The 23,857-nt window shown below is 44.4% G+C and overlaps 1 protein-coding gene and 1 long non-coding RNA gene across 3 annotated transcripts; one reads left to right on the top strand and one right to left on the bottom strand.

Moving 5' to 3' along the window:
• Nucleotides 1-1,494: 1,494 nt before the first annotated feature.
• On the bottom strand, nt 1,495-8,237 carry SHISA2 (shisa family member 2). Of its 2 annotated transcripts, XR_006277631.1 has the most exons (3): nt 7,794-8,237; nt 4,492-5,165; nt 1,495-4,304 (listed from the first exon to the last, which is right to left on the bottom strand). XR_006277631.1 is itself a non-coding variant. In XM_038388072.2 (2 exons), the coding sequence occupies exons 1-2, from the start codon at nt 8,095-8,097 to the stop codon at nt 4,612-4,614; spliced, it is 858 nt and encodes a 285-aa protein (XP_038244000.1). In that variant the 5' UTR covers nt 8,098-8,237; the 3' UTR covers nt 1,495-4,611. The 2 variants fall into 2 exon arrangements, 1 of the variants encoding a protein (XP_038244000.1); XM_038388072.2 differs by having other exon boundaries at nt 1,495-5,165.
• A 9,249-nt stretch (nt 8,238-17,486) lies between these two features.
• Nucleotides 17,487-18,388, top strand: LOC122457907. The gene is made up of 2 exons (XR_006277630.1): nt 17,487-17,586; nt 18,326-18,388. It is a non-coding gene; the product is annotated as an uncharacterized LOC122457907 (long non-coding RNA).
• Nucleotides 18,389-23,857: the final 5,469 nt, after the last annotated feature.

The following is a 23,857-nucleotide window of genomic DNA, read 5'->3' as shown; positions in this document are numbered from 1 at the left end:
AAATCCTAGTTCTAGTCTCAGACATTGGAGTGCCACTGTACTGAAACGTGCCATTTTACCACAATGGAATTTTTGTTTTATTTAGAAAAAGTATTTTAACTGGCAAAGGATTACTGACTTGAGTGAAAAGCTTCATCTCAGTTTAGGAAGGAAAGGGAGAAGGCATAACATTTTACCATGAAGCATTAGAAATAAATGCTTAGCTGATAAATATGATCATAATAAAAAATTTCCTCTTTAAAAAAAAATTCCACAGTAATTACCCAAAATTAAAGCTTTTTCATCCCACCTTTTGGTAACTTTTAGACCATCAGGAAACAGGTAGCTCTGTAATTCCACCCTTTAACTCTGAGGAGCTGGTAAGTTATTTATGGAACAGAAAGCAATTGTGGACACATCTGCATCATTTGCACATGATTACTTTAAGTATCATTTTAATGAAAATCTGTAGATTTAACTAATCTCAAAGCAATTGTCTACCATTATTATAGAGATTAATATCACCAGCAACAGCTATTGTTTCTTCATCACTAATTGGGCATGCAAACAAGAGGTTAAGAATCTGTCAAAATTTAAACTGAATATATCACTTTATAACACTTTTTTCCTCTGTAGAGAGGAAAGTACTGACTCTGTTTCTGCTACAGATGTAGTTAATGGCAAAGTGCCCAGTGAATTCAATAGAGGCAGGATTGGTCCAGTGGGTGATATTGCCAGATGTAGATTATAACATGAAAGATTTTAGATGACTTGGATGCAGTTGGGAGTTAGAATACAGTACCCTTCCATGACAGACAGCCCAGACCCTAATCAACAAGGTACTTAAGCAAGTGCTTAAATTTAAGTACCTGAGCAGACTAACTGAAACCAGTGGGGACTACTCACATGCTGAAGTCCTTTGGTGAAGCAGTACCCTCAAACGGGAGCATTATTTTCAAATTAATTCAAGGCACAGACACTGTCCTTTGATTTATAGTTTTGATTTATACAACTACCTGCAGTTGGTGGTTCTCTCAGATTTAAAGCTGCTCTGTAACAGAATGCATGTATTATGGACCAGATTCTACCACCCTAATTCAATTACACTTTGAGTTTCTTTAACGTGTGAGCATGAGGAAGAATGGCATATTCCAATATCATTTTTTTATTCTTTTAAATCAAATTTAAAGGATCAAACTTTATTGTTTGCTAAAATATACAGCATTTGGCTATTCATTAGAGAGCTAGAGAGTTGTGCTTAGTCAAGAAAACTAAGACAACTGAAGAATATGTTATTAGTTTGACAGCAATAAAAAAAATCACACCATAAAATATTTATTAAGAAGCAAAGGGTTTTTTCTTCTCTTGTCAGAAACACTTTATGTCAAGTGCCCTGTAAGAGATTTAAAAACTTTACCAAATGTTAACATTGATTTTACATTATTATACACAAAATATAAAACTCCACATCTCACAAACTTCCTTTTATTACAACCGAGGGTTTGTTTTTTTTCCCCAACAGTTGTAAATTAATTTCTACATACTTAAATTTAACTTAAAATTTTTAAACAAGTAAACAATGTACAAAGATTTCATAAATCAGAGCAGGTGTCCTTAACAGGGCATGTGCAATGAATGCAGTGCATTCTGGGAGAGAGAGAAATAGAGAGCTAACTTTATTCACAGTTGAAAAAGCTAACATCAGGCTGTGGGAAACTGTCTTCCGGAAAAGAAACAATGGTCCTGATCCTGATCCTGTGAGATGCTGAGCACCTTTAATTCCTCTTGAAGCCAACAACAGTTGAGGGCATTTAGGCCTAGATCTAAAAGGTATTTAGACATTGCTCTGCACAGCACTGGAAGGCCTAGTTCCTCAAAGGTATTTAGGTGCCTACTTACCATAGGAGTTCGATGCTTAGGTGCTTCTGAAAATCCCATTAGTTGCCTAATATCCTTAAGACTTAAAATGCTGAGCAGAACAATGTCTAAATACCTTTAAAAATTTGGGTTTCAATGCTTTGAAGGAGATACCCAGCACTTCTCATGATCAGCCCCAGTCTTTTCTAGTCAAAAGAAATAAAGTGGCTCAAATGATGCCTCTTTCTTAAAAGTTATACATGCTGTACTATTGTTACAGTATCAGCCAACAGCAGCAGACCTGATGTAAAATTCCTACTCTTTCTTATTTCAGTGGTAAAGAACATCATTTCCTTTTGCTTTTTTGTGTTGCATGTTTACAAATAAACCATTAGACCTGACATACAGTCCATGTAACAAAATTGTTAGTATCTGATTCATTGCAACATAAAGAATCAGTATCAGACAATAAGAAAACATTTTATCAGTTCTAGTCTGGCTAAAGCAATTTAATGTTTTCAGTATACCCTCAATACTATACTGTCATTCCAAACATAAAGAACAAATTGGTTGAAATGCACAGATTAATTTAAAAACGATGAGAACAGCCTTAAAGACATTGTTGGTTTTGTTTCAAAGAAGTATGAAATGCACGTTACAATAACACAGATTATTCCTTGTACAGTAAAAGCTTTTTCATCCGGCATGCTGGGGGTGGGGGGGGGGTGCCAGTAAGTGAAAAATTCGGGTTAACTAAGAGGGAAAGAGTTTGGGTGCAGGGCTGGGCGTTGGGGCATGGAGGGAGTGTGGGCTCTGAGAGTTTGGGTGCGGGAAGGGGCTCAGGGCAGGTTGGGACACATGAGGGTGTGGGGTACTGGATCCAAGGGGCGCTCACCTCGGGTGCCTCCCCGCCAGCAGCAACCTGTCCCTGCTGTTCCTAGGTGGAGGCGCAGCTAGGTGGCTCTGCACATGGCCCCCAGCACTGGCTCTGCAGCTCCCATTGGCCAGAAACCGCGGCCAATGGGAGGTGAGGGGAGGGAGGGGGCATGGACAGAGGCAACATACAGAGTTGTCTAGACACACCTCCGCCTAAGAGCAGCAGGGACAGGTCATCGCTTCCGGGGAGCCACAGGGAGCCAGGTAAGGAGCCTGTCAGCCCTGTGCCAACCAGACTATAAACCGGACTTTCTATGAAGATTAGAAATGCCAGTTTATAGAGCTTTCTGGTTGGTACAGGGCTGGATAACACAGCTTTTACTATATATTGGTTGCTTCTTTAAACTCAGGAAATTATCTATTTTATCACAAATGGAATCAAAAGTTTTAGTGCAAAGTCACCCTCTGCAACATGCCATCTGCTTGAAGGCTTAAAGATTTCTACATTGTGCAGAAATATTTCATTTATAAAGCAATTATACAAAATTAAAAGCTATTAGGACTTGAGTGTTTTGGTTGTTCTTTTGTTTATTTTCAACACAAATAAAAAAAAATAGTATTTCCAGAAACTGATTCCTAGTCTAGCTATGCAAATCCTTCCAAATTCAATTTGGATTGGCATTATTTTAAACATCAGAACTGGTTAGCAGGCCCTGGAGTTCAGAAAGGTTTGGGTTAGAATGAATCCCATTTCCCATGGTCGAATTGAATTATAAACCCATGGGCAAGATTTTGGTTTGACATGTTTGTGCACATTCACATAGATTTATTTTTCACAGGAAGTGAGATTAGTAGCCATATTTGAAGATACTACATGACCTTTCTCTGCAAGCACAGTTCAAACTTGAAATGCACAGGACAACAGCCGTATCAAAGATTTTGATCAAAGCAAGAACCTCATATCTGTTTTTTTATTAAAGTTCATTGAGATAAACAAAGATTGTGCAAACCCCTATTGGTTCCTGAACATGAGTCAAACTCAAATCGAGAATGATTCCAAGTGCACCGGAAGTTTGAGCTGAATGTTTTACACACTTCTAATTCCTACATAAATATAAGGGACAAGAAAATAATCTTGTGAAAAACTAAGAATAACACCTCATTCCACCTTAAACCTAAGATGAGTAAGAAATCATAGTACTTGGTAGCAGGTTCCTACTTACAATGATTGCACAGTTTAGTCTTTCATTGACAATGTGATTGTCTGTAAAGCAATATGAAACGTTGTAAAGGAGTTGGGAGAGAGGAGGGGATGAGCGGTTTCTTAAATACTGTGATCTTGTACAGTGTAACAAAACTCTTTTTATGAAGTAGCCAAATGCTTTGACTGTGCCATACCTGAAGGGCACTGAATGGCTCATGCATTCATCTCTCACACACAGTTATCTGAAATGCATATGCATCTTCAGCATAATCCATTGCCACTATTAATCATGAACTGGAATGGAAGCATATCTGGAAATGGTAATTTAAAGATATCATTACACAGTTTTTGGCAACTGAATCCAATGTAGAGAAATGGTTTAAAAACATTGTCTGACATGCAAAAAGAAAAGGAGTACTTGTGGCACCTTAGAGACTAACAAATTTATTAGAGCATAAGCTTTCGTGAGCTACAGCTCACTTCATATGCTCTAATAAACTTGTTAGTCTCTAAGGTGCCACAAGTACTCCTTTTCTTTTTGCGAATACAGACTAACACAGCTGCTACTACGAAACCTGTCTGACATGCATGAGTCTTTCAAAATTATTTACAAATGAGGTTCTACAAGCTTCATTCCAAAAGTATTTCTCCTCTGCTCGGCTTAGGTGCTAAAATACGTGATTTTTTTTTTTAAGTTACACAGTCACTGCTGGGTACATCTTCTGTTCACTATTGGCATGGGGATAGGGAGACTGAATCTGCCTGTATCCACTTTGCAGACCATCCAGGAAAGGTGGCACCGGGGTCATAGGCATAGAGTCATGTTGGACGGCATAACCTACATACTGTGGGTGCAGATACTGCCCTTGGTGTGGCACAATCTGGGTAGCCTGCTGGCAGTTCAGTACTGAGAAATTAGTAGGCATGTTGACATAGACATTATTCATGGTCCCTTCTGGCAAACAGCAGTTGGTCTGTGACCTAGTAGAGGGGGCTCTGGCACCTGAATTGGCACTGGAACTGGAGCTGGCAGCAGTACTTGATTGACGAGAGGATGAACCACGGGAGGTACTGGCACTTGGAATCATGGGAATAGTCTCCATCAGCCGATTACCTCCAGGTGCTCGGCTCTGCTGTGGCTCTTGCTTGGGTCGCAGGCATCTGCAGCAACAAGCTGCTACTAGAGATCCCAAGATGATAAAGGCAACAAAAACAGATCCAACTATAAGGAATGGCACATAAATGGGCACTACAAAAAGAAACAAAACCACTGTTATTAGGAGTTGCTATAACGCCAAACCTAAAAAACAAAGTTATACAAAGAGAACAAGAGAATCCACTGCTTATTTCTTTCAGTCACGCAGCATTAATATACTCAAGTCCTCCAGGGAGAAATGATTCTGGAAACTAAACATTCCACTTGCTACTTTTAATAAAAGAGGACTAAAAAAAAAAAAAATACAGATGCTGCAAAAACTAATGGTTGGAATTTTCAAAGAGCTTAAATTGGAGCTCTGCTCACACTGAAAGGATGGCCCAGAGGTTAGGGTGGTAGGCTGGGACTTCCAAGACCTGGTTCAATTCCTTGTTCTACCACTGACTTCCTGTATGATCTTAGGAAGTTCATCAGTCTCTCTGTGCCCCACTTTGCTATTCCCCTTCCTCACAAGTTGTCTTAAAGACTATGAGATGCTCAAAATGCTACCAAAAAGGGGGACCACATCTCTCTTACACTTTTGCCACATGGCTGGGACTCATCCTTTTCATTTAAGACTGTCAGCTCCAAGACTTAAATATTACTAACGCTTGAGATGGCATTACCTGACCACATCTACTGGAACTATTACTAATGAGATGTGCAGGACACAAGGTCAAGAGGACAAGGCTGCACTTCTTGAAGGTTAACAAGTGTATTCACAAAGACTAGTGACAGCTATCAGATCGTGGTGAGCAGCAAATAAATCTAATACGTGATTTTTAGAAAAAATGACTTGTTTTTAACATTTAAATGGGAGTCATATCTTCACTGAAACTGGAATGGCTAACAGAGTCACTTAAATAGGAATAATTATTAAACTAAAGGCTGTTTAACCTCCCATTTTTTTAATTTTAACACCTTTTAACAAACAGTTTCTAGTATAATTGTTTATTTCTGCATTGGCCAAATCCTGTAGCTCTTTAGCAGGTGCCTGCTCTTGCTACAGTCTGAAACACACACTTTTCCAAGTCTGTCCTAATTATAACACCACTTCAGGCTAGTTCTAGTGTGTTCAGTATTTGTATATGGCCAGCAAATGTGCTAGAGAGCCACTGAGGCTTTTCCCCAAACAGCAGTAAAAAGATTAGTTCGGCCTTGACATTTAGTCATAAATACAGTCTTAAAAGGTGGTATCTAGGCTTGAAGAATATATACAATTAGACTATGGTGATTGGACAGAAGTCATTTTGAAATCCTGTGTAATAGAAGAAGTGAGGTTTTTACCCACGAAAGCTTATGCTCAAATAAATCGGTTAGTCTTTAAGGTGCCCCCGGAATCCTTGTTGTTTTTGTGTAATAGAAGTTACTTTTCCTGAAACAGCTGTTCCTTTCCAATGTTTTTTTTTCCTCCCTTTCTTTTTGAATCAGAACTGCAAAGCATACTGCTGCTATATAGGTCTGACACAACTTGTTCAAGACATTCTGGAGAAAAAGTAGTGGTGTCCTTTAAATGCAGAACTTAAAAAACAATCAAAGGTTTTGTCATTTCTAAAGTATCCAAACTCCTTGATAGTAACTTTGCTTTTTCCACGTTTCTGATTTTAATAGCTGCAAATGCTTGGCTAATTGGCAAGTTTCTTATTTGGACTCCAAAGATTTGACATTTGTATTTCTGTTCTACTTTTATCATGACCCTGACAACAAAACTGAGGATATTTGTGTGTAGGTCCTTCTGTTGTTGTTATAAAAAAAAAGAAAAGTAGTGTTTGATTTACATTTAAGGCAGAAACATAGTCTCTTCCTTTAATCACAGGTTTCAGAGTAGCAGCCGTGTTAGTCTGTATTCGCAAAAAGAAAAGGAGTACTTGTGGCACCTTAGAGACTAACAAATTTATTAGAGCATAAGCTTTCGTGAGCTACAGCTCACTTCATCGGATGCATTTGGATGCATCTCTTCCTTTGTCTCACTTTTCAAACTGATCCTACTGCCAGATATTAGTAATAAAAAAAATGTGCTGTAAAACTAAGGGGAATTACCCATAACTACATGTGGATTCAAGATGACCAGCCAAATCACGGTCCCTCTGAAGCGAATGGCAAAACTCCTTACAGGTCTATTAACAACATCCTAGGTAGCAGTGAAAGGCTCAGCTGCCGTAGGCAGGGCTGAAAATGAGGGGTTGCAGCGCCCCCCGTTAAAAGATGTGCCAGAGGTGTAGGAATGTTTGCCAGGGAGCCCCTGCTCCGGAGAAGTCTCTACCCCCAGGGCTTGTGCCCAGGTCACTAGCAACAGGCCGACGCCATTAACCCTGCAGGGCCGGGGCAGGCACTCGGTGCCCTAGATGGGCATTTTTAGCCCTTTCGCCCGCGGGTGCTCTCAGACCAGGTTCAGGGACGTGTGAAGGCAAAGCCTGGGCTCACCATGACACCGGGCAGCCAGGCTGGCTGGGGCCACTCTGGATTGGCAGTGCCAGCGCCTCCTTTTGCCAAGGGGCTCGGAGTGGCTAAGCCTGGCCGCCCCACAAGCGCCCTCCCAGAAGGGGCTGAACTGGCTGCCCCGCGCCCATGGTGCCCAGCCTCGGCGCCTCGGGCTGCCCACGCTGCAGAGCCGCCAGGGCTCCGGGAGGGGGCTGCGCTGGGCCAGGCCGGGCTGGGGGCGGGGCAAAGGAAGCCGCCTACCTGCCGCGCCATCCGGGCCGTCTTTGTCCGGCCGGCCCTGCTCGTCTGCCCCCTGCTGCCGGTCGTTGTCGCACACGCCCTGGTCCAGCCTGGCCTCGGCGCTGGAGCAGCAGTAGCGCAAGGCGCAGCTGCCGCAGCAGATGGTGGCGTCCCCGCCGTCGAAGCGCTCCGGGCACTGGAACCCGTCCCGCCAGGCGCCCTGCGCGTCCAGCCAGCCGTGGCAGTACTCGCCGCTGGCCCCGGCCCCCGCCGGCAGCAGCCAGCCCAGCGCCGCCAGCAGCAGCCAGCAGCGCCCGCTCCACATGGCACCGCTCAGCGGCGGCGGCCGGGGCAGCAGCGCGCCCGGCAGGAAAAAAAGAAAAGGGGGGGGGGGAAGGGTCCTCAGCACCCACGGGGCTCCTAGCAAAGGGGCGGCGGGGACAGAGCACCCCGTTGTCCCTGGGGCGGCGGGGGCGGGGCTGGTTGTGGACCCAGCACCCCGCTATGCCGGGGCCGGGGGGTCTCCTACTAAGACGGCTCTGAGTGGAGAGGGGGGAAGCATCTGATCGCAGGGGAGCCTAACACCCAGAAGCGGGGAGACCACGGGGCTCGTCTGCCGCCAGCCCCCCGCCACGAAGGGGGCGTCGGAGGCTCTTCCCGAAGTGCCCGGCGCTCCGTGCTCCGGCGTTGGTCAGCCCCAAGGAAAGCCACGGCCAGCCCCCGGGAGGCGGCGGCTGGATTGCGGTCTCCGCGGCTGGCGCCTGCCCCTCTCCTGGCACCCGGCGAGCAGACGGGGCGGCGGGCCCGGCGAAGCGCTTCACAGAGCCAGGACTTCCCACCCCATCGCTACCAGCTCGGCGGGGGAGCAATGGGGGGCTGGCCGCGGCCCGCCTGGGGCAGCCAGCGCGGGGCGCCGGGCCCGGCCGGCAGATCCACACGCCGGCGGGGGCAGAAACTCCAGCAGCAGCAGAGGCGGGACTGTCCCAGCGCCGGCACAGCTCGACCTCCCGTCCGGGTCGCAGGGCCGAGCCCGCGGGAGCTGCCCCGGGCCCCCCTGGCAGCCGAGCCGGGCCCCGCGGGGGCAGCCACTCGGCACGGGCGGCTGCTGTTACTCCGCTCCCTCGGCCCGGGCATCCCGCTCTAACTTTCCTTTCATGGTCGGAAGCCGCATCCCAAGTGGGCAGCGCCGGCCTGGAGGTGCCGCCGCTCAGTCCCTCCGCGCTGCTCCGCGGGGAAAGCCCCTGTCCCGGCTCCCCCTTCACCTCGGCTCGCCCGCCGAAGCCGCCAGCCTGGCACCGCCAAGTTGCATCCCTCCGCTGCGGGGCGACACCCCCCGGGGCAGCGCGGCGCCCTCGTGGCTGCCGGCTGGGGGAGAGGGGCGGGTAGGGGGCGCGGAGCTGCCTCCCGGCGTGTCTCCCGCGGCGCCGTCCGCCCGGATCCTCGCTGTGCCGCTGGCTGCTCGGCCTCGCTCCTCAGCCTGCGCGGCAGGAGCGCTGGCGCCCGGCCTGTGTCGCTCTCTGCTGGCGAGACAAGCAGCCACTGGCGCTCGAGCGGCTCGCACTTGCTTTCTCAGGGTTATTATAGGCACCCAGCACCCTCTAGGCGCGCATGCGTCTTATCCCAGCCGCCCCCCCTCGCCTTAGCCTCCTGCAAGGGGACAGCAGCGGGGAGAAGCAGCGTTTTATTGCCCTAGCCCTACTCCACCAGCCAGACATGCTCAGTCTGATGGGGGAAAGCGCGCGGCTGGGGGAACCGGGCTGACTTTGCAAGGCGGGGTCTGCTAAATCAAAGAGCAGCTCAAGTGTCAGGCCACCCAATAGCAAGCGAAAATAAGGTGAAAAAATGAGGCAGCAAAATCCATGAAAGGAAGAGAGGCTGCTTCCCAGCCTAGCTGAAAAAGAAGTTAACGGCTTCTGGCTTAGGAAGACACTAGCTCATTCAGTTAAAAGAGCCTCTGCTAGTAAAGCAAATGGCATTTACGTTAAGCCACCAAAAAAAGTTAAAAGTGAATTTCAAAGTCTGAGAAGAGGAAAACTGACAGTATGAAACTCAAAGAGTGACACTGTACTTACCCAGCCTTTGTGTTGACCTACTGCAGAGCCATCCTCAGTGCCCTGTCCTCTCATACTTAGTCAGGAGTCACAGAAAGCCAGCGTTTGTTGTTTACTGAAGTATTTTTAACCTTTTATTGTTTTATTTCCGTAATTGTCATTTTTATTACAAATCTGGTATAATCTGAATGAGCACTAATACCCTAACATCTCAACCTGCATGTTATTTCCGCAATTACCAGTAACATCTCCTCCAGGCCACTGCTAAGTGTGTGAGGAGAATGATCCCTTTTCAAAATGCTTTGCAAACTTTACTTCTTAAAAGAAGCCACCTCTGTGGTGCAACAGGGCAACTGTTGGCAAGTATACAACACTGCATAAAATACAACCATTAACTGGTTAAAACTGCAGTGGAATTTAAATAGGCAGAATGAACTTTACATTGGAATTTGGCTAGGAAACTGGTACTGACACTCCTAAAGTGCCATGGAATTTCTAATGAGCAAAAGTAGTCAGGGTGCCAGTTTTATGTTTTCTTTGAAAGATGCACACCAGTACAATACCCTATAATGCTATGCAGGGACATTGATCCAGTGCTGATTCAGGAGACGTGCCATCTATCAAGCCACTTATGATATTTTCTAAGCATCTTTTTGTTTTAGTCTTTTTTCCTTCAAGTCTTCCATCCAAAATCACCTATCCTGTACACAAACTGAGCAGATGACAACTTGAGATGCAGTGTACCTAGACAAGCTTTAAAGCATGTTGAGAGTTCATAAAGAGTTACTACAGCAATATTTAATTTAATAAAAGACTGATTTTTCTCCATCATACAAAACAGCACCTGACATTAGTAATTTCCCTCATATTCAGTGGTTTCTACCCTTCATAACTTAACACTCACTTGTAAAGACACTTGTTCCTTTGGTGAGACTGTAAAACAAGTTTCAGGTGGAAGGAAATCTTTATGGCAAAGAATCTATAGCTTTATCTGGGTATGACTGTATTATGATATTTTTTCCTTTTTCTTTATATTACCACAGCCCCTCCCCCCCCCAAGTGCACTTGTCTAAGTTTTCTGTATGTTATCTGTCCTTTTGGTTTTAAAATTAATACATGACAAAAAGTAATATGTAATTCCTGGAAAAAAGGAATTGTAATGAAGACTTGTAATTAGGCCCCAGTGCTCCCAGATGCTTAGCATGTGGTAAAATGTCCATCCCTGCATATCAGCTTCAATGACTGGAGTTTTAGTGGAGAGAGCTCAAAAAACATTTTTAACAAAATGAAATGGATGCAAATAATATAATCGTATATTTATTTTATCTTTCAGCTGTAAAATTAAAGAAAGTTGTTAGTGGCTCTGTGTGAGTGACAGACAAAACCATTACAGGTTTAAACAAGAGTCAGCTGTAGTCAGGAGATCAGCCACTGGGATCACATAGGTTTCAGAGTAGCAGCTGTGTTAGTCTGTATTCGCAAAAAGAAAAGGAGTACTTGTGGCACCTTAGAGACTAACAAATTTATTTGGCAATATATCAGGAAATACAATGTTCCATTAAGTTAATTCTTTCATTTTTTAGCAAATTGGCATGGATATTACCAGTCTGCATTTTGATTATGAGATTATATTAAAGTAAAAAATATTTCCCTTACTAGAAGGAAAGAAAGCAACTGCGATAATTGCCATTCTTTCAGAATTCTACCTGGCGGCAATAAAGTTGATTGCAAAATTCTATATATCTCTGAGATTTTTCAACTCTGCTTTTCTTAGTACTTTTGAAGCTAAGTTATCATCTTTCTTTTAACCTCCAAGGAAGTACTATACTAACTTCATACGCTCCATTTTCAACCCCTCTATCCTTGAGTTCTCCACTCACTTTCAGCAGTTCTCACACATGTTCCTAGATGGGTGTTAAGAGTTCTAGTCAAATTCCAACTCAGGTAATTACATCCCATCTACCCACATTACTTCTGAGGTTTCAGTTGTCTACAGTGTTCTTCCTTATGTGCTGCCCTACAGTTTAGTAGTATTACTGTGTTCTGTAAAATAGCAATACTCCCCTACAGAAGTTGCTGCACTGCAGTGGTGGGTGAAGAAATGATCCCTAACCCACCTCATTAGGCTATTATGAATCTTAGTAAACATTTGCAAAGGGCTGTTAGTTATTAGGTAGAATTGCAGTGCCTGTAGGACAGATTCTATGGCCATCCATAGTAACTAAGCTGCATTAAAATTGTACAGTTGAAAGAGAAGAAATTTGTGTGGATTTGAATTATGAGGGTTGTTGGTTCTATCTCAAAGACTGATCAGCACATCCCTGAAGCTCTTAATAAATTCTTTAGCATTTGCAGTCTCTAGTGAGAGACACTGCTTTCTCTTTATACAAGCAGTCCACATCAGTCAGAGTGAGCATTACCCAAGTCAACTGTGTGTGAAAAACTACAGTGGGGCTAATGCAAGATAACTAGCCTTGAGGCACAGCAAGGGAAGGTGAACTGTCTACAGAGGGACTTAAGACCTGAGGGTTCATATCAGTAACTGGTGGTAATGTCATCCTGACAGAGGGGAGTGAGAAAATAGCATCTGTCATGTCCCTGAAGTCATTTAACTTCTCCCTGCATGTCCATTGTCTTTAATCCTACTTGAAATTATAGTCTCTTCTTAATAAGAATAGCAATGCCTTTACTCTCACATTTTTAGTGAGTAAAATATTTCTCCAGCTCAACTTCCAACTAGTTTGTCATGTTGATTGTCAGTATGGTGCATCTCTTTAAATAGCAGTAATGTAATTTTGTTGCACAAGATTCTACTTTTTGTTATCAGAGAATTAAGTCCCTGTACATTCATGGTGAAAACCTTTAGTCATATCAAAATAGTAATATCTTCCAGTTTCAAATCACCTGTAGTGGCAATCTAGTGACTCAAACACATGACTAAGTACTAGGAGCTTCTGAGTTCTAATCTTGGCTGTTATACTGGTCCTGTCCTTTGGCAAATCCCTTCCAGTTTGGGTGCTCACCACTTTGCAAGCCTATATTAGCTTCTGTCTGAAAAAATTAGAATACTAACTACCCTTTTACCTGTGGGGAGGATTAAACTAGTTAATGGCTATAAAAGCATTTTGAAGATGAAGAGTACCAAACACACTCCACTAGTAAAAACATTAAAGACACACAAGCTGAGGTAAATCTTCATTTTGGGCCTGATCCAGTACCCATTGAAATCAATGGGAATTCTTCCAAGAAGAATAGCTTGGCTTGGTAGCTTTCTAATAGTATTAAATGTCCTTTTTGAGAAAAAGGGAGTTGATATTAGATGATACCTATCAGGTTCTGTTGTTTATAGGTGGAATTTTTAAATGTATCTAAGGTGACTTAGGAGCACAAAGTCCCTTTAAAAGCCATGGTATTTGTGCTCTTGAGTTGCTTAGGCTCTTTTAAAAATCTCATCCCAAATCCAATCCTGTTTCTTCTTAAGACAAAATGTGATGTATACGCAGACAAGGGGGAGAGGGATGTATCACAAAAATATAATTTTTCTGGTGGGGTAAGCCAGACTTCTATTAAACAGGAAGCAAAAATTAGAAAGGTGGGATGAATAAAATTAAGCTGGAAATTGATAACAAGGGAACAACAAACATCTTTGGATTACATCTTTGAAGTTGCTTAGGACACAGCCATGCAGATGTTAGTGTCATCTGTTCTACATTCTCATCTGGTTTGGCCAGAATGTCTTTTGGGATCAGGAAAAGGAAAGCCCAACAGCCCAGCACACGGGGATGCTGATCAATGTCATTTTGCTGCTCATGATGCTCTGCTCTCTCTCCCATACTTAAAGTTCACTGTCAATAAGTTGTCAAGTGCTCCATAGAAAAGAAATGTCAAAATAGGTGGCAGCTTAATACCCATCAAATTTGACCTTTCAAGATGAATTTCCTACAGTCCATATATGCCTCTTCCTCTCCTCTACAGAGTATATTCTGTTCTTAAAACAAATTTGTATTCTCACCAGAAGCCTTGAAAATCTTTTAGTTCAAACTCGGCATATTTCTCTGCCCTCTGCTTTCTTTCAATATCATGCTTCAGAAAACGTTCATAGGTTAAAACAACCCTCGAGCCACCTTTCACCCACTACTAGCTGCACAAGAGAGAGGTATTATTAATTGCCATATTTTATGTGGACAATTTAAAACAAACTCAGGGCAGAGTTTAACACAACAACTAGGTTCTATTCCAGTTTGAATATTATCAACACATTATTAACTAGATTCCTCTTGCTGAATATTTGTTGCTGGTGACGCATGAGGTGAAAGAACCCAGCTTGGCTTTCAGATTGCAGGTTGAGTTTGCAGGGATGTCAGTTAGAAAAGTATTTTTATTTTTACTTGTGAACTGAGTGGATTGGCTGTGAAAATCACTGAGGCAACAAACATTCATTTGGCAAAGTCACTTTTCACTTGTACCTTAACACTGATATCACAAGGAGTTGCTGCCCCCTGTGTGAAGTTTGTAGAAACAGTAAGGTTACTAAGGACTGGTACAGAGTTTTCATATGAATAACTCTTTCAGGTAAAAAATCCACTCTATACGGCTAAATTCAGTGCCTTGCATAATCACAGGTTTCAGAGTAGCAGCCGTGTTAGTCTGTATTCTCAAAAAGAAAAGGAGTACTTGTGGCACCTTAGAGACTAACAAATTTATTAGAGCATAAGCTTTCGTGAGCTACAGCTCACTTCATCGGATGCAATGCAATGCATCCGATGAAGTGAGCTGTAGCTCACGAAAGCTTATGCTCTAATAAATTTGTTAGTCTCTAAGGTGCCACAAGTACTCCTTTTCTTTCAGGTAAGGGGTTCATTTTTACCTAAATAGTTGTACCAGTACAAGTACCAGTACAATCCTGGTACAATCCAGGTACACAATCAGTGTGGACTCAATTATGCCAGGATGAAGGTGTTTTACACTGGAATAGTTTATTCTCCTTCCTAACTATATGGATATTAAGTACCTTTATAGTGACATAGCTGCATCCTCACTAGTGGGTGGTACTGCTTTAACACTACCAGTATATTTAAAGTGGGACAACTCATGTGTTTAGATAAGCTCTAACTGTTGCTAGGGGGTTCATATCAGGTGTTAGAGCAACATTATTCTAATAAGCAGAGCATGGGGTCTGTCTCTGCTTAAGGTAAATTTTAAATATATACATTTTTTGTTTCACAACTGAATGTTTTCTTGCATTGGGGGGCATTTTGATTGATTCAAATTGGCTGGAAAAGATTTAAAACTAAATGATCCAAAACAAATCCTACAGAAAGTCAACAGGCTGTAAAATAATATGGAGGGACAAAGTTATTGTGAGTCCAGAGATAGCATAATGGTGCTTGCCTATTTTCAGAGGCTACAATGGCACAGAGCAAAACAACATACTAATGCTCAGCTTCTAATATCACAGCTTACTGTGTGTACATGGGCAGTAGAAGGGTGACACCCAGTAGTCAGTACTGGCACCCTCTGCTTATCACAGTAAATGCAGACATCGCCAATATCAAAAGTTTGGCTTTGGCAATGTACCATTGTGTCAAACGAGGGGCTTAAGAAATGTAAGTTAAAGAGAATGATGTGACAGGATAATGGTCTCTCTAAACTCTTGGGGACATCTGCCTCTAGCTTCAGGAGGATGACTTTGGAACAACTAAGGAAGGGACTTTCCCCCAGAGAATCCTTTCCACTTTCTACGCTGAGACCACTGCATGCTAGGACAGGGCTCTGGGAGTTTGTTAGTGGGATGTGAATACTCAGACAGTGCAGGGGTACTCAATAAAGCTCATAATTATGGGCTTCCCTAGTGAGTCTCCAGGCATTGATTTAAAGTGCTCTTTGTAACTGAGGACACAGCAGACTCCTGCTACAGCATAAAAGCAGGCAAGCAAAGTTAAAATGTTTGTTTTCAAAGTGGGAGAGTTGCATCTTCCTAATCCAGTGACTATTTCTGCGATATCAAATTATTCCAAGCAACAATAAAATAGGTAGAGATCTGACCATCTCTTAGGCTCCAGAGGAGACGAGGAGGAATTGCTCAGTAGGGGCCCATTCCTACAGTCCAAAGGGACTGCACAATTAGGTTCTCTACCATTATACAAAAGATGTTTTGTTTGACTCCAACAATTAAGTTGCTGTGTTCCTCAGCCAAAAAAAAGCACATTAACAAAGTAAAGTTTAATTTTTACACTATCTATCTACCTAAGGTACTTCTATGATCCCCATTACCACAGTCTGTGAGCATCCCACCATCTTTAATCCCTGTGTGAGGCAGGGAATTATCTCCACTTTACAGACAGGGAGCTGAGGCTAGATCCACACATGGGTGACTTAGGCTCAGCACTAAGGTTAGGTGCCCTGCTGCCTAGTGGAATCTTCAGCCGTGAGTTAGGTGCCTAGCCCCCCTGAACTACATGTGGGGACAGTTAGATGACTAAGAATAGGATTTACAGAGTCCAGGATGCTGAGTGAGGTACTGCCTAAACTAGCCAGGAGGAAATGCTGAAGAAAGGGGTGGCTAGAGCCAGGAGCAGTGGAAGCGCCCATGGCCCCACCTCTCTGTGCCTCCTGCTCCCCCCCCCCCCGAGACCCTGCCCTTGCATCTCCCATTCCCTGTGAGGCCCTACCCTCACACCACCCCTTCTCCCTGAGCCCCCACCCTAGGGCTGCCTCTTCCCCCAAGGCCTCGTTCCCATGCTGCCCTTCCCAAGACCCCACCCCCCTCTTCACCTTTATGGCTGGTAAAGAGTGGGAGGCCATTGCCCCTTGGCTGCTCTGTTCCGGCACGCCTGCCTAGAGGCCTGACTCTCAAGGGGAATTAGCCTTGGTCTACACTACGAGTTAAGGTTGAATTTAGCAGCGTTAGATCGATTTAATCTTGCAGCCGTCCACACGACAAAGCCATTTTTGTCGACTTAAAGGGCTCTTAAAATCGATTTCTGTACTCCTCCCCAACGAGGGGATTAGCACTGAAATCGACATCGCCTGGTCGAATTTGGGGTAGCGTGGATGCAATTCGACGGTATTAGCCTCCGAGAGCTATCCCAGAGTGCTCCATTGTGACCGCTCTGGACAGCATTTTCAACTCAGATGCACTAGCCAGGTACACAGGAAAAGCATCAGGAACTTTTGAATTTCATTTCCTCTTTGGCCAGCGTGGCGTGACGATGCAGAGCTCATCAGCCGAGGTGACCATGCAGTCCCAGAATCACAAAAGAGCTCCAGCATGGACCAAACAGGAAGTATTGGATCTGATTGCTATAAGGGGAGATGAATCCGTACTATCAGAACTCCGTTCCAAAAGACGAAATGCCAAAATATTTGAAAAAATCTCCCAGGGCATGAAGGACAGAGGCTGTAACAGGGACCCGCAGCAGTGCCGTGTGAAACTTAAGGAGCTCAGGCAAGGCTACAAAAAACCGAACAGGCAAACGGCCGCTCCGGGTCAGAACCCCAGACATGCCGCTTCTATGATGAGCTGCATGCAATTCTAGGTGGTGCCCCTACCATTACCCCCACCCCGTATGTGGACTCCTGCAAAGGGGGAATCTCACGCAACAGGGATGAGGATTTTGGGGACGAGAAAGATGATGATGATGAGGAGGAGGAGGAGAAGGATGAAACCATTCTCCCCAACAGTGAGGAACTGTTTATCACTCTGAAGCCAAAACCCTCCCAACTTGGGCTCCCGGACGTTGAAGGCGGAGAAGTCACCTCTGGTAAGTGTAGCTTTGTAAATATAATACATGGTTTGAAAGCAAGTGTGTTTAATGATCAATTTTCCCTGAAGACTTGGGATGCATTCGTGGCCAGTACAGCTACTTTACCACACCAGGCCAGTAGCACGTAGTCTGGAATCATTGCATAACAAAGCATGGCAGCATATGGTCCCAGTGTTTCCTGGCATTCAAGCAACATCTGTTCTTTCTCTCTCTGTGTTATCCTCAGGAGAGTGATATCATTCGTGGTCACCTGGTTGAAATAGGGGAATTTTATTAAGGGGACATTCAGAGGTGGCCATTCCTGCTGGGCTGTCTGCCTGTGGCTGAAAAGAAATTATCCCCGCTTCTAGCCACGCAGTGGGGGGCCCGTTCATGCTGAGCTGTTCGCGTTTGACTGGCAGGGATCTTCCCTGATACTAGTCATGCAGTGGGAGGAGGGGTGAAGTGATCATCCCAGAGAATTGGGTGGGTGGGGGGGTTTAGTTGGGTTTGTGCTGCATGTTAACCCGAAAACCGCAGCCCTTCCTTTTAAATGGCCAACCCAATGGGTGCTTGGAATGGGAAAGGAGGGAGCTGCTGTTTGAAACCATTCACTATGAAATGGCCAACTCAACGGGTGCTTGAAATGGGAAAGGAGGGCGCTGCTGTTTGAAACCATTCACTGTGAAAGAGTCTACCCATTGTTCTCTAAAATGTGTCTTTTTAAATACTACTCTCCCTTTTTTTCATCCCACAGCTGCAAATGTTTCAATGCTCTCCCTATCATCTTCATCCCAGAGGTTAGCGCAGATAAGGCGGCGAAAAAAATGCACTTGTGATGAAATGTTCTCTGAGCTCATGCAGTCCTCCTGCACTGAAAGAGCTCAAAGGAATGCATGGAGGCAAACAATGGCAGAGTCCAGGAAAGCAGAAAATGTAACGCGAGGAGAGGTGGCGGGAGCAAGATGATAGGTGGCAGCAGCGTGATGAGAGGAGGGAGGAGGCAATGCTGAGGCTACTGGAGGATCAAACTGATATACTCCAGTGTATGGCTGAGCTGCAGGAAAGGCAGCATGAGCTCAGACCACCGCTGCAGCTGCTGTGTAACTACCTGCACTCCTCCCCAAGTTCCATAGCTTCCTCACCCAGAAGCCCAAGAACGCGGGGGGGGGGTGGAGGGGAGCCTCTGGGCACCCAACCACTTCACCCCAGAGGACTGCCCAAGCAACAGAAGGCAGGCATTCAATAAGTTTTGAAGTGCAATGTGGCCTTGTCCTTCCCTCCTCCCCCATCCCTCCCGGGTTACCTTGATATTTATCCTCCTATTTGTTTGACGAATTAATAAAGAATGTATGAATGTGAAACAACAATGACTTTATTGCCTCTGCAAGTGGTGATTGAAGGGGGGAGGGCGGTTGGCTTACAAGGAAATAGACTGAACCAAGGGGGCGGGTTTTTATCAAGGAGAAACAAATAGAACTCTCCCACCGTAGCCTGGCCAGTCATAAAACTGGTTTTCAAAGCTTCTCTAATGCGCAGCACGCCCTGCTGTTCTCTTCTAACTGCCCTGGTGTCTGGCTGCATATAATCAGCGGCCAGGCAATTTGCCTCAACTTCCCACCCTGCCATAAACGTCTCCCTCTTACTCTCATAGATATTGTGGAGCACACAGCAATCAGTAATAACAGTGGGATATTGGTTTTGCTGAGGTCTGAGTCAGTAAACTGTGCCAGCGTGCTTTTAAATGTCCAAATGCACATTCTACCACCATTCTGCACTTGTTCAGCCTATAGTTGAACAACTCCTGACAACTGTCCAGGGTTCCTGTGTATGGCTTCATGAGCCATGGCATTAAAGGCTAGGCTGGGTCCCCAAGGATAACTATAGGCATTTCAACATCCCCAACGGTTATTTTCTGGTCTGGAAAGTAAGTCCCTTCCTGCAGCTGTTCAAACAGACCAGAGTTCCTGAAGATGCGAGCGTCATGTACCTTTCCTGGCCATCCTACGTTGATGTTGCTGAAACGTCCCTTGTGATCCACCAGTGCTTGCAGCACCATTGAAAAGTACCCCTTTTGATTCATGTACTGGCTACCAAGGTGGTCCTGTCCCAAGATAGGGATATACGATCCGTCTGTTGCCCCACCACAGTTAGGGAACCCTATTGCAGAAAAGCCATCCACTATGGCCTGTACATTTTCCAGAGTCACTACCCTTGATAGCAGCAGCTCAGTGATTGCGTTGGCTGCTTGGATCACAGCAGCCTCCACAGTAGATTTGCCCACTCCAAATTGATTCCTGACTGACCGGTAGCTGTCTGGCATTGCAAGTTTCCAGAAGGCTATTGCCACTTGCTTGTGAACTGTGAGGGCTGCTATCATCTTGGTATTCTTGTGCTTCACGGCAGGGGAAAGCAAGTCTCATAGTTCCATGAAAAGAAAAGGAGTACTTGTGGCACCTTAGAGACTAACAAATTTATTAGAGCATAAGCTTTCGTGAGCTACAGCTCACTTCATCGGATGCATCGGATGAAGTGAGCTGTAGCTCACGAAAGCTTATGCTCTAATAAATTTGTTAGTCTCTAAGGTGCCACAAGTACTCCTTTTCTTTTTGCGAATACAGACTAACACGGCTGCTACTCTGAAACCTGAGTTCCATGAAAGTGCCCTTACGCATGTGAAAGTTTCGCAGCCACTGGGAATCATCCCATACCTGCAACGCTATGCGGTCCCACCAGTCTGTGCTTGTTTCCTGGGCCCAGAATCAGCGTTCCACTCTATGAGCCTTCCCCATTGCCACCAGAATGTCCAAATTGCCGGGGCCCGTACTTTGAGAGAAGTCTGTGTCCATGTCCTCATCAATCTCATCATCGTGCTGCCATCGTCTCCTTGCCTGGTTTTGCAGGTTCTGGTTCTGAACATACTGCAGGATAATGTGCGAAGTGTTTACAATGCTCATAACTGCCGCGGTGATCTGAGCGGGCTCCATGCTTGCCATGGTATGGCATCTGCAGGAGAGCAGAGTTGCAGCGGAAGCAGTGGATGACAATGGTTAGCAGGCCTACTGCACTGTCTGCTGCCACCAGCACCAGGACAACAGTGGCGGTGGCGGTGAGCTGAGCGGGCTGCATGCTTGCCATGGTATGGCGTCTGTAGGAGAGCAGGAAAGCAGAGTTGCAGTGGAAGCGGTGGCTGACGACCTGCAAGGTGGATTCAGGAGAGCAGAGTTGCAGCAGAAGCAGTGGTTCGATGACGACGGTTAGCAGTCTTACTGCACCGTCTGCTGAAAGCAGTATGGCGTCAGCACGGAAAAAAAGGTGTGAAACAATTGTCTGCTGTTGCTTTCACAGAGGGAAGGGTGACTGACGACATGTATCCAAAACCATCTGCGACAATGTTTTTGCCCCATCAGGCATTGGGAACTTAATTCAGAATTCCAAGAGGCGGCAGAGACTGCGGGAACTGTGGGATAGCTCCCCGCAGTAGCCGAAAGTCGACGCTAGCCATGGTACTGTGAACGCACTCCGCCAACTTAATGTGTTTAGTGGGGACACACATAATTGACTGTATAAAATCGCTTCCTAAAAAATCGACTTCTATAAATTCGACCTAATTTCGTAGTGTAGACATACTCTTAGATGTCTGAGTCAGAGGGATGCAGCCATCTCTGCTTGGGATTCCTCTCCTGGAGTTCAGTGCCTAAGGGAGATTAGTCTTCTTTTGCAACCCTCCCCCCACAAACTCAGAGGAGGATGAGGTGCCACCATCTGCCACTCCCTTATAGCCAATAGCCCACTGGTTATTAGAGCATTTGCCCAGGATGTGTGAGAGGCAAGTTCAGATCCCCACTCTGCCTAATTCAGAGCAGCAATTTAAACCTGGGAAGCTTTTCCACTTTGCATTAAATACTTAAATATTCATTGGACCAGAGAAAGAGTGAGAATGACTCTGTAGCCTTCTGGTTAGCACACTCAGCTGGGAAACCCAGGTTCCAGTCCTTACTTTGCATAGGAGATGCCTCAGCTGGAGTACTGCATCCAGGTTGAAGCACGACATTTTAAGAAAGATGTGAACAAACTCGAGAGTCCAGAGGAAAGCTACACAAATAAGAGGTTTAGAATACATGACCTATGAGGAAAAGTTGAAAGAATTGGGCATGTTTAGTCAAGAGAAGACTGGTAGGGGATACAACAATCTTCAAATATGTTGTTATAAAGGGGACAGTGATCAATTGTTTTCATGTCTACCAAGGGCAGGACAAGTAATAATCAGCTTAGTTTGCAGCAAGAGAGATTTAGGTTAGATATAGGGAAAAACTTTTTAAATATAAGCATATTTAAGCTCTGGAACATAGAATCATAGTACTGGAAAGGAACTTGAGAGGTTATCTAGTCTAGTCCCCTGCACTCATGGCAGGACAAAGTATGGTCTAGTCTAGACCAATCCTGACAGGTGTTTGTTACCTAAGAAAGTTGTGGAATGCCTGTCACTGGAGGTTTTTAAGAACAGATTAGATAGACACCTCTCAGGGATAGTTGCCTGTCTCAGCAGACGGGTGGAGGGATAGATCAGAGGATCTCAGCAGGTCTCTTCTAGCCCTACATTTCTATGGTTCTGTGTACACTGGTATAAATTATAGGGGCTTTACTGGCAGAAACTTAGATGCCTACAGGGTTAAATGGCAAGTGAGCAGGGGTTTTTGACTATCTAAATTTTGGTCTTTCATGATAAAGAGATTGCATTACGATACTTGTATGAGATGAATTGAAAAATACTATTGGTTATTTATCATTTTTACAGTGAAAATATTTGTAATAAAAATAATATAAAGTGAGCAGTATACACTTTGTATTCTGGATTGTAATTGAAATCAATGCATTTGAAAATATAGAAAACATCCAAAAATATTTAATAATTTTCAATTGGTATTCTATTGTTTAACAGTTCAATTAAAATTGCTATTAATCACAATTAAATTTTTTGAGTTAATCGCGTGAGTTAACTGTTATTAATCGACAGCCCTGTTTGAAAGCAAACAAAAATAGCACACAGCTGGTCATCTACCTAACATTAATTGAGGAAAATATTTGCTAAAACAGACCAAAAAAATCTTGCATTCTCAGCACTGCTATTTCACATAACTTCGATAGTATAGTCCCAAATTTGATTTACCTTAAAAATGGTATAATGTTGCAAGGAATATTCCTTGAATTCTCAACGTTGACTTTAAACGAAGAAATTCACCATTCCATAATGGAGCTTTTTAACACCACTATTTGAATTGGAGCTGGAATTCCATTGCTATCTGTGATCCCCTGAAATGATGTAGACTTTTTTTGCTCTTATTCTCCCCTTGCTGGCTCTGAAGCAGTATCTAGCTAACAAACACTGGAGTAAAGCAGGTACACAAAGAAAGAAGCTATGACTATGTTGGCTGCTGTTGCACTAGCAATAAGGTGGGTGGGGAGGAGAGTGATATTTCTTAAACTGAAAAGAACAAAATGAGTAGGAAAAACATTTTCAAGCTTCCAAACAGACATTAATACAAATAAGGAAGAGCATAAAGTTGTTTTTTAAACAAAGGCAGTTGTGCCATGCTGAGCCCCAGCTGAGAATACATTTACATTGCAGTCAAAGGTATGATTGCAGCATAGGCAGGCAGGCATATCCATCTAATTGAATGAGGGCAGGTAACAATAGCAGTAAAGATATGGCAGCACAGACCCTGGCACAGGCTAGCAACCCAAGAATATACCCCGAGTCCTTGTGTGGGGTGGCCAGCTCACACTTTTATGTCCTCATTCATACTGCTACCGGCAGCGGCTAGATTAAGGCTAGAGGGGGTATGACTACCTGCACTGCAACCTGACCCTCATTTGTGCTATAGATACACCCTCAAATACCAGCCCTCATCCTGCAGCCCATCATGGCAAATAAGATTGGCTCTAGGATGCTAATAATCAGAGCCTACGGCCTTCTCTATGATTTTAGTCACTAGTTGCAAACCTCACATATAGCCAAGGAAAGCTGTGATTGCATCCGATGAAGTGAGCTGTAGCTCACGAAAGCTTATGCTCAAATAAATTTGTTAGTCTCTAAAGTGTCACAAGTACCCCTTTTCTTTTTCACCGATAGAGAGTATCCCTGCTTGAAACCAGGCTAAAATGTACTGGTGCAAATTGTGGCTTTCCCTGTCTACTCTAAGAGTAGGATTTTCAAAAGCACTCCCGTCGTGTTCACTCTGCCTGCACTCTAATCAATGGGAATTTTAGCATTGGAGGCTGTTTGCTG

This window comes from Dermochelys coriacea, chromosome 1 (assembly GCF_009764565.3).
Source record: "Dermochelys coriacea isolate rDerCor1 chromosome 1, rDerCor1.pri.v4, whole genome shotgun sequence".
Classification (NCBI taxonomy): domain Eukaryota; kingdom Metazoa; phylum Chordata; order Testudines; family Dermochelyidae; genus Dermochelys; species Dermochelys coriacea.
This window is presented reverse-complemented; position numbering and strand designations above follow the sequence as displayed.

Coding starts and splice junctions, on each gene's coding strand:
- SHISA2 (XM_038388072.2), bottom strand. CDS start 8,097: ATGTGGAGCGGGCGCTGCTGGCTGCTGCTGGCGGCGCTGGGCTGGCTG. Junction 5,166..7,793: donor CGGCCCGGATGGCGCGGCAG/GTAGGCGGCTTC, acceptor TTCTTTTTGTAG/TGCCCATTTATGTGCCATTC.